At 43.1% G+C, this 12,574-nt stretch overlaps 1 protein-coding gene across 1 annotated transcript in view; it reads left to right on the top strand.

The window, feature by feature from the left end:
* Window positions 1-2,070: 2,070 nt before the first annotated feature.
* LOC107383531 (guanine nucleotide-binding protein G(olf) subunit alpha) overlaps window positions 2,071-12,574 on the top strand; it is a 70,543-nt gene continuing 60,039 nt past the window's right edge. Inside the window, exon 1 of the mRNA XM_015956208.3 lies at window positions 2,071-2,724. Coding sequence (XP_015811694.1) covers window positions 2,265-2,724 — 460 coding nt within the window. The 5' untranslated portion in view covers window positions 2,071-2,264. The remainder of the gene's footprint in view (window positions 2,725-12,574) is intronic.

Here is a 12,574-nt window from a genome sequence, read left to right on the forward strand (position 1 = left end):
ACTAACGGTTGCTGAAGCAAAATGATTTTGCTCTACATGTTGATCTAGCTACGCACATTTAGTGACTCTATCAGTTTGTTGGGCCAGTCACACAGCTCTATTAGTTTGGTGGGCGTGCGGCGTGATGATGCAACGGAGCGAAACAACTTGATGGCTTGTTTGAGTTTTAATTTGGTCATATAAATCATTGAAGTTCATCTAAAACAACAGCTGGTAAAGAATTAAAGCTAGCTCCTAACTGGTGGTCTCTTGTTTCCAAGGCAACCAGGCTTTTCAAAATAAAATAACAGGAAATATAAAGACATATTGCAAGCCTAATAAATGAAAGACAATAAAATTTTAAGTTGATAGTTATGTTAATCCTCATCAGTTTTTCTGTACAAATGAGAGAAGTCAAAGTTGCCTTTTGGAAACCCAATTTTTTTTTTCAAAATGTTTACAAAATGCAAACTTTTTATTGCAAAAATATATGGAATTATTAAGTATACTTTAAACTATACTATTATATTGTAACACAGGACACGCTGGAGGGACTATGCGTCTTGGCTGGCCAGGGAACGCCTTGGGATTCCCCCAGAGGAGCTGGCCCAAGTTGGGGAGAGGGAAGTCTGGGCCTCCTGGGCTGCTGACCCCACGACCCTACTCCAGAAGCAACTGAAGATGGATGGATGGATGTAATATACTAACATACCCAAGTGTAACACAGGGACATACGGTTCTTTTATTTTGGTGCAAAAACAACTAAGTCTTTGTCATTCTATTGATTATTACAAACTTGAGGAAAACTCAAGATGCTCACTTGTCTTAAAATCCAAGAGAAATCAGGATTGTTTTGGTGTATTAACTAATAATTGACTGTTTTACATCAGTATCAGATGATTTCTCCAAACAAGAATCATGTCAAATCATTGCGCTTGTTTCTTTAACGTCAAATTGCCAAATTTTAGGTATTTGTGCAGTTATTTTGGCTTACTGTTTAAAAATACTCTAAATAAACTACATTTTCTGCATGTTTGATGAGGATGTTAAATTCAAATAAGTACCCAGAGCTTAAAATAATAAATGACAGCGAAACCCAAATAATAAAACAGTTACACTTCAAGCCACAAACCTTCCTTTAAGATGACCTTCAAATAGTCAAGCAATAATCTGGTTTTAAAACAAAATGAAATAATAATTATCAGAATAATTTAATTATGCTTCTTAATTAGTTTGGTAAAAAAAATAAATAAAACGGCCTTTATTTACCTTGTTTACTGCTGTAAAATGAAAACGTCTCAGTTATTCCTCTGTAGTTGTATAGGAGCCCTCCACCTAGTGGTTTACTTTCATCTCCGTCTGGTGTGAATTTTGCCTTCTTCATGTCAGAAAGTCTGAAGCTCTGTATCACAAAATATGATTTTAAAATGTCAGAAGGTTTTGATTAAATCATCGGCAAATGCCATTTAGCACTTTTTGGATTAAAATTAAATTAGTTTTTCAAGTGCTATAAATAAGTTGGGAATTTAGGTATCTTTATTCCTCTGTTTTATTACATGGGGATTCAAACATTCTGTGTCCATGAAACAATTAAGGGTCTATATGTTAACCACTATAGGTAAATTTAGAAATAACAAAAGTTTTGATTATCTGAAAACTTGATTTTTCTGTGTGAACACACACTCAGTGTGTCCCAGTTAGAGAAATTCCACAAGAAACGCTTTAAAAGCTTTAATTTAATTGTCACGATCAATAAATGAGGGCAGAATGTGATCAACGTTATATCATATTGGTGTCACCGTAAGGTTCAGGCTCATTGAGCATCTCTTCAGACATGCAGGTATGAAATGTGAGGAATGGAAATCACGAGCAGCATTCTGGAAAAGGCTCTGCTGTAGTAATATGACGTACGCCGCAATACACCAAAAAGCTGCGTAGTGCGATTGTGGCGAGACTGCGCAGCGGATGAGTGTCGCTGGTGTCGCTTTCCTCCGAGGCCGTGCTTTTGGTGACTTACGGTAAGGTGGACCCGCAGTGTCCACTAAAGGATCAGGTGATCCACTATCTACGAAGCGAAGGCTGACTGGGGAAAATGCAAAATGACATTTAGCAAATGTCGGAGCATAATTCATTCATCTTTTCGGCTCAGATTTGGACTTAACTCGCACTGCTGGAGCTCCATTGTAACGATGGCTCGTTAGGGCTGCTGGCGCATATCTACGATTTCCCCTCCCGATATTTTGATTTATGAAAAATCACATTCACAGACAAATATTGGTTTCAACATGGGGCTGTGTTACAGTTTGCGTCCCCGGCTCTTCGGGGACCTGAGCGGCTCTATCTCCAACGCTACCTCGGACTCGGACCAGCCTCCGGACCCCGTCGCGGCGGCTCGCCAGGAGGACACCGGGGGATGTGGGGAGACTTCCTCGCTGCGCGGCGGCGGAGGCGGCGGCCTGGTGCGCCCCGGAGACCCCGCCAGGTATCACCGCCGTGGAGACACCGGTACCGACGGTGTGCTCATCCAGAATGGAGGAGGTAGCGGTAAAGGCTCGGGAAAAGAGCGCGGTCGACGCTTACAGCTGCTTCAGAAGACGGGCACCCAAAAGCAGAAAAACTGGGACAAATTGCTGGTGGAGGAGAAGGAGGCCGAGAAGGAGGCGAAGAAAGTCAGTAAAAACATTGACAGGGCGCTGAGGGAGCTGAAACGGGAGTATAAACAGACCCATCGGCTGCTGCTGCTAGGTAGGTTATTTCCTTCTCCTGTTATTGTTGGACTGAAGGTGTTTTATTTATAGAAAGAAAAGAAAAAAACGCACCGGCCTGTCCACAAATTATGTCACCGGCGCTCTGGCGAGGCCTGTTGTCTCTCTGGTGTGAAGACTCAACCAAGATCAAGATTTGTCATTTAATTCCGTGAGAAACAACCAATAAACACCCGGAGGCTGTGTTTACATTAAAACTATGATAGTATGATATAAGGGTGTGACATCTGCTCAGAGGCAAACCAAACGTGTTTTGATTAGCTGTTGGTAAAGAAAAAAACACTACAGCTTTTGCTTGGACTCTGGAACATTTACAGCCAGTTCGGTATTTATTCTTATGACTATAAATAATCATAAAGTGTCACAGAAAAGAGGACTGTGCACTTGTGCCATGTAGTACGCTCTGTTCTTCAGGAAAAACAGCACATTAGAAGAGTTTGGGGCTCTATTCAGATAAATGATCCCAGATTAGTCAGACAACTCCATAAGAGCTATAAACGTTGTAGAACATATGAAATCGTCGTTTAATAGGCATTTTATTATAAACCATTTATATCTTCTATAGAGAGACCACAAACTAAACACCAGCTTTAGGAGCTCTGTATTATTTTAAGTAAATCTGATGCCCTTTATGTGAAATCAACCCATTAGCTTCAGTAAAAACAGCAATTGGGTTAATTAAAGAAGAAATTATAATAAATATGTACCTAAATATTCTCTAGTAAATCAGTATGGAGGATGCATTATGCTTATGTGGACCCTCTCTCTCACACTTTCAAAAACCGAGTCCTTTAGCGTCTCTATTTGTGTAAATAAACCAAAGAGCGTTATTTTGTATGTGTAAAAGTTGTCCCCTTATCAGCAAAGCACTGCGATAGATTACAGACACAGAATGCTTCCCAGTAATAAATTTGTCCAATCAGATGGACTCCTACTGCTCTAAATGCTCACAGCTGATTTAGATGATAGTGGGCGAGATGCTAAAGCACACAGAGAGTGTTGTGATATTGTCATCGCAGTATTCAGCAGTAAAATCACAACTGCTTGTTTTTCTAACTCTCTGCCACTGCAGTATTACTTTTGGAGAGTTTTAAAGCATCAGACAGGCTCTGATTGTTTTTTTTTTCATGTAGTAATAAAGTTTTCTGATATTGAAAACATTCATGGTTTTAAAATCTATATGTGACCTAGAGGATTGGGTACTTAGATCCTAAACCGTAGGTAATAACCCTTAATGAAACATAGCAGAGGCTTGTTCACAAGTAGGGTTGTCACAGTGTGAAAATTCAACCTCACGGTTATTGTGACCAAAATTATCACGGTTTTCGGTATTATCGCAATATTTTTTTTAAGGCATTACATTTTCAGACAACTATATAAACCCTATATCAGGAAAATATTGTCCTCAGTTTGTGTCCTTCCAGTGATCTTTGCAGATTTGGGAAAATGTCATCAGGCAGTAATCATTGTTAAATTCATAATTATTCTCAGAGAGAGACCAACTCTTATCTGCTCTTGGGAGCCCCGTAATGCAAAGCGTCATTTCAAAATGGGGGTGTCCGCGACACGGTTTACATGCAGGTAGCGGCTAGGGATGCACCGATACGATACTGGTATTGGTATCGGTGCAGATACAGGTACTGATACCAGTATCAGTATCGGTAAAAGTTAACAGATACCAGTAAATGATACAAATGCAGTTGCTTGAAAGTGACTTCCCTGTAACTTGTCATTTCTGTTCACCTAATATTTTAGTTTTGTGATCACTTATATTACTTTTTATCTACCTCACAGTCTTTTCCTATTGAAAACAGAAGAAAATAAAACCTGTATTCCAATTCATTGCATTTTTTTGTGTGGTAGAAGTATCTGTATCGGTAATCGGTATCGGCGAGTACTCAGATCCAAGTATCAGTATCGTATCGGTTTGGAAAAATGTGGTATCGTTGCATCCCTAGTAGCATGCTGCGGCTGCTTTATATAGCGACTTGTTGCATTCTCCCTCAACCCAAATCCTCGGATCACGCATTTTAGCTAAAATGCTAACGCTAGCTTGCCTTGCGTTGACTGTAGAGTTGTGGGCGATAGTCACGCAGATGTGTCATGAGATTTGAAGTGTTGCTGCCTTTCACAGACACTTTTTCTGCACGTGCTGCAAACAGGATAGTCGTCTTCTATCAACTGTCCCTCGGCATTTTTCAAATATCCAACAAATGCCCATACTTCCCACTTTGTCTTCTTTAAGTTAAAGTTAAAGTCCCATTAGTTGTCACACACTGATGTGTGTGCGAAATTTGTTCTCCGCATTTGACCCATCCCCTTGGGGAGCGGTGAGCTGCAGACACAGCTGCGCTCGGGAACCTTTTGGTGGTTTAACCCCCCAATCCAACCCCTTAATGCTGAGTGTCAAGCAGGGAGGCATTGGGTCCCATTTTTTCTAAGTCTTTGGTATGACCCGGCCAGGAATTGAACCCTGATCTCCCAGCCTCCCAGGGCGGACACTCTACCACTAGGCCACTGAGCTGGTCTTTGAGGGATAATAAATGTCCTGAGTGCTGCCATCTCCTCTTTTGGCCATTATTTCAGCTTTAGCTTCAAGAAAGTTTTGGCTGTAAACAACAAAGTGCGCATGTGCTGCCGGCAACTTCAGCAGATGATACAGTGGCTGGTAAGGGTCACTGCGCCTACACCGCAGCCACGGTAAACCACCGAGATAATTAATTTTTTTAAAAACAAGACGGTTATTATTGTTAACTTTTTACCAGGGTTTACCGCTACACCGGTTACCGTGACAACCCTAATTATAATCAGAAGTAATCATTAAAATATGTTTTAATATGGGGGTGTCCGTGACACAGTTTATATGCAGGCAGCCGCGCTGTGGCTGCTTTATATAGCGACTCGTTGCATTCTCCCTCAACCCAAATCCTCGGATCACGCATTTTAGCTAAAACGTTAACTTGCCTTGCGTTGTCTGTAGAGTTGTGGGTGATGGTCGCGCAGATATGTTATGAGATTTGAAGCATTGCTGCCTTTCACAGACACTTTTTCTGCACGTGCTGCAAACAGGATAGCCGTCTTCTATAAACTGTCCCTCGGCATTCTTCAGATATCCAAAAAAATGCCCGTACTTCCGACTTTGTCTTCTTTGAGAGATAATGAATGTCCTGAGCGCTGCCGTCTCCTCCTTTGGCCATTATTTCAGCTTTAGCTTCAAGAAAGTTTTGGCTGTAAACAACAAAGTGCGCATGTCCGCCGGCAACTTCAGCTGATGATACTGTGGCTGGTAAGGGTCACCGCGCCTAAACCGCAGCCACTGTAATTCACCAAGATAATAAAAAAAAAAAAATAAGACGGTTATTATTTTTGTCAACTTTTTTACCGGGGTTTACCGCTACACCGGTTACCGTGACAACCCTATTCACAAGTTAATAATTTTATTCACAAGACACTTCACCAACACAGATAAGATTTACTAAAAACCAGGTCAGGATAAAAGAGGTGGACTAAAACTCTAAACGCAGGAGGAGGGAGGAGCGACGACAATGCTGGCCCTGGGACTACACCGACTACACACACAACGCCAGCCGACTACTATTTAAAAGCACAAGGCCGCTGTAGGGAACCGACACAAAAGACAATAATATAAAGGAAAACACCCAGTGCTCCCTTTAACTAAAGCTCATACACACACCCCCAGACGTGAGTAAACCCCCCGACAAACCCCTACAGCAGATACTCTAAAGGAAGCTGACTTCCCTCCCAGAGACAGCATTGTCATCAATGCTAACCACCAGTCTCACGAGAAAGTTTTACTTCCCTCCCCCTCTCCCGAAGACGACTAATGATAAAATAGAACCGGAAATAAATAAAAGTTTAATAAAAGAACTGGAAAACTGTAGCAGGCTAAGATCTTTGAACAAACACACATTGTTAATCCTGTTCTAACAAGGCACAAAAATGCTATAAATGTTCTAAACCAATACCTCATCGGCCTTCCGCTTGCCAATGCAAATTCCTGGTTTTGTTCACCACTTAGTCCTGCTCACGCTTCACAAAAAGGAACCAATTAAGAATACAACCTTTATTTAACTAAAATAAAGCGAGGCCAGGTCACTCACCACTTAGCTGCACCCACGTCTGCACCCAAAGCGAGGCATTCGGCTTTTGTGGCTAGACCCCAGCTGCCCTAATTATAGCGGCCCTCTAATGACACACCTGGCCTCTCCTGCATCAGCGGCATGACACATACGACCAGCATTACTTCCGGGAACTAAGGTGACCCGGTTACAATCCACCCCTAGAAAATGTATCGGCGGCTCGTCGATATAAAAAAACAAACTAGCACCACAGTCGAAACATTACTGCTTCGATACTGCCACTACTGGTGATCTGAGAAACAGCAGCCCCATCTGCCGTCACCCCGGGCCTCTTTGGGAGATGATGAGGATTAGAATGCTGGCCAACTGTTTTCCTGGATAACTTACATAAAACTGCCTTACTTCTTCTGGGCTCTTGAGGGGTCGTTGCAGGGGCAAGTGAAAGTGGGTCGGGATGACCTCAACTCGTAGCTCCATGGGACACCAACACCTGTGAATTTCCCTCCAATTTTCTGGTTACCAGAAATACAAACTCTGGTTCATTCTCTTCCTCCAGGGTAGGGCTCTCTCTCACCCTGGACTGTTTAGGACAGAGCCCCTCAGGGGCGGGCCTCAACAAAGAGCGATGGACAGTCTTACGGCTTTGTAGGTTGTCCAGGGGCGCCACCGTATACACTGATCCCCCTGGTGTCTGGGACTTCAGTACCAAATGGCTCATGGGGCTCATACGTCCTGGATATTGGTCCTGCCCCTTTTACTGTGGCCCTCAACATAAACTAGCTGCTGTACCTGCAGTTCGCTGGCCAGACCCTCTCCATCATGGCGCTCTTTACGACGATCTGCTGCCTTCTGTATACGATCCTGTGCCCCTTTAAGGGCAACCTGGAGTATATGGTGGTGTTCTTGAACCCAGTCCTCCACTCTGCCTGTTTGAACCTCTGGGACCCTTCCAAGGAGAAAGTCAATAGGTAAGCAGGGTTCCTGACCAAACATTAAAAAGTGAGGGGACTCACCCATAGACTGGTGAACAGTGGTATTATAAGAGTACAATACCTGTGGTAAATACTGGGGCCAACGGCTTTTCTTTTCAATAGGGAGAGTGCGTAACAAATCATCTAACGTTCTGTTGAACCTTTCACATTGGCCATTTCTTTCTGGATGGTATGATGTAGTGCGGGTCTTCTGAACCCCATACAGCTCACACAGCTGATGGTTTAGTGCACTCTCAAAATTACGGCCTTGGTCCGAATGCAGTCTTGCGGGGACACCAAACTTGTAGAATCATTCATGCACCAGTATTTGAGCCACCATCGCCACTCGCTGGTCCCTGGTTGCCACTGCCTGGGTAAACTTTGAAAAAACATCAGTCATCACAAGCACATTTTCTACACCATCCTGAGATGGGTCCAGCAGTGTAAAGTCTATCGCCAATACTTGGTTTGGTCTTGATGCCAGTACATGTCCCATAGGTTCCCGACTCTGAGGACGAGGGGCTTTTGCTAAGGTGCAGCGTTCACACTGGTGGCACCATTCCTTAATATCTTTCAGCATCAGCAGCCAGTAACATCGCCCTTTGATGATTTCTGTAGTCCTCTCCACCCCCTGGTGGCCATGGTACTCATGCAGCTGCTTCATGACCTCCACCTTCAATGCCTCTGGAAGTAGCAGTTGATTAATATCCTCACCACCTTCAGGCCGCTGTGTTTGGCGGTAGAGGAAACCATTTAGCTGAACGACTTTACTCCACTGCCGACACAGCTCCAAAACCTGCACACACACACGCACCAACACTATAACATTCAAATCCGTATGCATCCATCATTGAGTTAGTCCTGGTAGATTGTTTGAATTCATAATTATAGAAATTAAAGATTCTTAAACGATCCCAACTCTCTCTTTTCTTGTCTCTCAGTCAATACAAAGTGTTTAAGTAAACTCCCTGATGATAAAAACAACCGCTTCTGATTATAATATCTGGATCTAATTACAGTGTAAAAATATATACACTATTTTCCACTACATGCGCATGCGCAACAATCCGCCATCTTAGGTAACCCTTAAGTGAAGAAATGGATGCAGACTCCTTGGACGCTCTATTAGTGCAATTAATGCCACAGCAAGTCATTTTGTCCAACAATTGCACAAATAATATCCAAAAAAGAACGCACAAATGGCACAACTAATGGTCTAAGTTGAGAGACTGAAAATGACCGAACAGTTTTCAGGCGAGGCCGAGGCTCTTGCTGAGGCCTTTCCCCGGAGCTAGCTCTGCAGTCATGTGGGTCTGATGCTCATTAATTATACAGAATTTTAGGCTTTTAATACACTTAAACAGAAAAGTGAGAAAAAAATTCACCCCCTCAGAGTTGTCATGAGTGTAAACTAGATCATTTAAACCAAAAACATGTTTTGGAACCAGGCTGTAAACATGTTTATTTCTGCTGTGAAATTGGTATTTTTAACATGGGAGTCAATGAGGATTTGCTCGCTTCTGACACCAGCCCCCAGCTGATGAGGGTGGAACTGCAATTTATTTCACTTTCGCGTTTGCCTCAATTTTTGACCCGCATTGCGGGGGCTTGGGCTAGACCCCAGCTGCCCTAATTATAGCGGCCCTCTAATGGCACACCTGGCCTCTCCTGCGTCAGTAGCATGACACGTATGACCAGAATTACTTCCGGGAACTAAGGTGACCCGGTTACATATAGATCCTACTCCCATGATCATTATTTTACGCTAAGACGGAGCCCTTCTCCGTAGATAAATGTGTCATTTGCAAGAGCTCATTATGTGTTGGTGAGGACCCTCAGCTATTAGAACACCACATTTAAATTCAGTACCACAGAATAAGAGACATTTTTTACGTTTCTGTTGATTAGCTGTAGAAACTATCTTGACTCAAAAATGAATCTGTTGTAGGTCTACGGACAATTATTACTTTCTGAAAGGTTCAATAAATCCTGTCCAGTGGTTCTTGGGAAATTTTTGCAAAAATCACAGAAAAATGGACAAAAAAATCACTAAAACGGCTGTTTGGTATTGGCCTACATGCAGCATAATTAACTCAATCAGTAATTGGCCTCTGTGAAAATATAGGATTTAAAGGCATACTAAGAAACATTTTCATAATTTGAAATTCTTAAGCCAGGGTGTGCTAGAATGACCCTTTATAGGGTGAATGAATAGTGTCTCAGCCCCCTCCACCCCTTGTGAGCAGGATACCTAATTTTCAACTTCAGCTTCTCCGGACCTCTCCCCTGAAGTCTCACAAAGTCACATGTCTCACGAGAAGCAGTAACGCTTTACGGCAACCCATGTTTACACCTCAGAACGGGCGAGCTACACTCAGTTAGCATTTATTGTAACAGGTTTGTCATCCTTTATCTGATGAAGCTAAAAATAAAAAGAACTCCCGACCACAATAGGAGTCAAACAAGCGTTAACACTCTGACTTCCATGTTTAGGTTTGCTGACATGCTACAGCACTTCCTTGTGATCACATGATTCCTCCTCTCAGGAGCTCAGGAGCACACGATTCCTGCATGTTTTAGATCATGAACGAGCTGATTTGTTTCACATAAGCCTGATTTATACTTCTACGTGAGCTCCACAATGGAGAGACGCACACGGAGTGTTGGAAAGGTTTTCACATTCGAACTTCTGTTCAGGCAGCAAAGCAATTCCCCACCAGGACAACAAAGGGCGTAGCGTTTTTCTGTGGTATCCTGCCACAATGTATCCAGTCCACAATAGTGTTATTTACTAATGTGTGTATATATTTCAGACTTTATAGCATGGCCAAATTTGTCCTTCTTTCTCCTCCACCTCTTTATGCGGTCGCCACCTCTAAACCCACATTTCCCGTCGTTTCCGTCCACGTTTGCGCCGTATTTTGTACTCTTTCACTCACGGGTGAATAAATTTTCATATTTTCAGACTTTTTCCGTGATGCGTTCTTCAATCTGTTCTGGGTCTGCAGCTAAAGCGGTGTTGATGACGAATATACAGGAAGCGGCGTCCTGACCTATCACAAGGTTGTGGTCTACGTCACTTTCGACGGATGTTTAAAATTTTGGGCATGTCTCCGTCACCCTCTGTAAGCCCGTCAGAGAGCCCTTGCGCCGACTCATAATGGCGTTGTGTGTCTCTGCACCGATGCAGACAGAGAAGTATAAATCAGGCTTTAGTGATGAACCGCTCCTGTAGAAACTAATGAAGTCAGAAGAGACATTTCAGCAGTTAGATGAAGGTGTTAAAAACACGCACGCGCAGCGAAGTGGAGAATTTCAGTTTAGATTTTATGACAGGGAATTAAAATGTACACTAGGGGGCCAAAACTGCAAAGTTTACCTTTAAAAGATTTTGAGCCCATGAACTCACCGCCAATAAGCGATAATTAATGATATCAATAACAGATCTTTTTGTGGAAGTTCTTGGTGGTTCTCTGACATAAATCAGAATCGGCCAAGATCGCAATCTGCAAGTCAGACCTGTACAAAGAAAAATCAGAAATCGGCTTTCAAAACTAGGATCTATGCATCTTTTCACTAAAAGGTGAATGATGATTCGGCTCTGTGTGTCACAGAGTTATCCACCTCCTTCAGACAGAGATGTGCAAAAGCCTAGAAGCTTGTTTGGGCATTTTACTTTATTCACATTTCAAGTAAAGGAACAATTCAAAGGCTACTGTCTTAATTCTCTGAGATCGTACATTGGATGAGTTTACATGCAGATGTTAGGACAAACTTTTACTCTGCTTTTGTTAAGTTTTAGTAAAGTGTCCATTCTTATCGCTCAGTAAATTGCCTGTATATGTGTAGCATCTTCTTAGGATTCTACAACCCCCCAAGGCGCTTCACAACACAATCAGTCATTCACCCATTCACGCACCCATTCACACCCTGGTGGGGATGAGCTACAATGTAGCCACAGCTGCCCTGGGACTCACTGACAGAGGCGAGGCTGCCGAGCACAGGCGCCACAGGTCCCTCCGACCACCATCAGCAGACGCGGTGGGTTAAGTGTCTTGCCCTAGGACACAACAGCAGCATTCTCTGGTCAGAACCAGGATCGAACCTGCAACCTTCCGAATGGACAACCCGCTCTACCTCCTGAGCTGCTGCTGTCCCAGAAGAAAACATTCTGAGCAGAAACGGACACTTTAGCATCATCGCTCCTTGTGTCAACATGTTTACAATAGCAGCAGATCTCGTCTACTTTTGTGACACCTCGCTGCACGCATTTGCTTTACTCTAAGTGCCTCTTTTCTCTTTGTAATAAACGGCCGCTGGTTTAATTTCCTGAGTAAACACCTGTTGTTGATCACACACAGGAAGAAGTGGCTCATCCTAATGAAGTCACACAGAAAGATGTCATGGATTCTCTGCTGATTGTGTGCAGCACTTTTGACCCATGTTGCATCAAGGTCCGAGTGCATCTGCGGTGTTGCACTTATTTTGGTTCACACCTCAGCCTGAGCCTTTGGGCCACTTCTGGTTTCTGTCAGGACGTCCTGGCCTGCAGGACTCCTGTTGCATCCCACAGAACCGAGGTGGTTTGTGTTCCTCTGAAAGTGGACACCTTTCAAATCGTGTTACATTTCAGGGCGACGTATGCTCACCAATCTGGGTCACTTTATCTGTCTGTATTGGCTGCAGGTGTTGAGTTAAATTATGATCAGGAACTGATGTGGAAAAGTTGTTCCGGTTAAGTTCTGGTTACTTTTTATTA

The sequence above is a fragment of the Nothobranchius furzeri genome, chromosome 11 (assembly GCF_043380555.1).
Source record: "Nothobranchius furzeri strain GRZ-AD chromosome 11, NfurGRZ-RIMD1, whole genome shotgun sequence".
Classification (NCBI taxonomy): domain Eukaryota; kingdom Metazoa; phylum Chordata; class Actinopteri; order Cyprinodontiformes; family Nothobranchiidae; genus Nothobranchius; species Nothobranchius furzeri.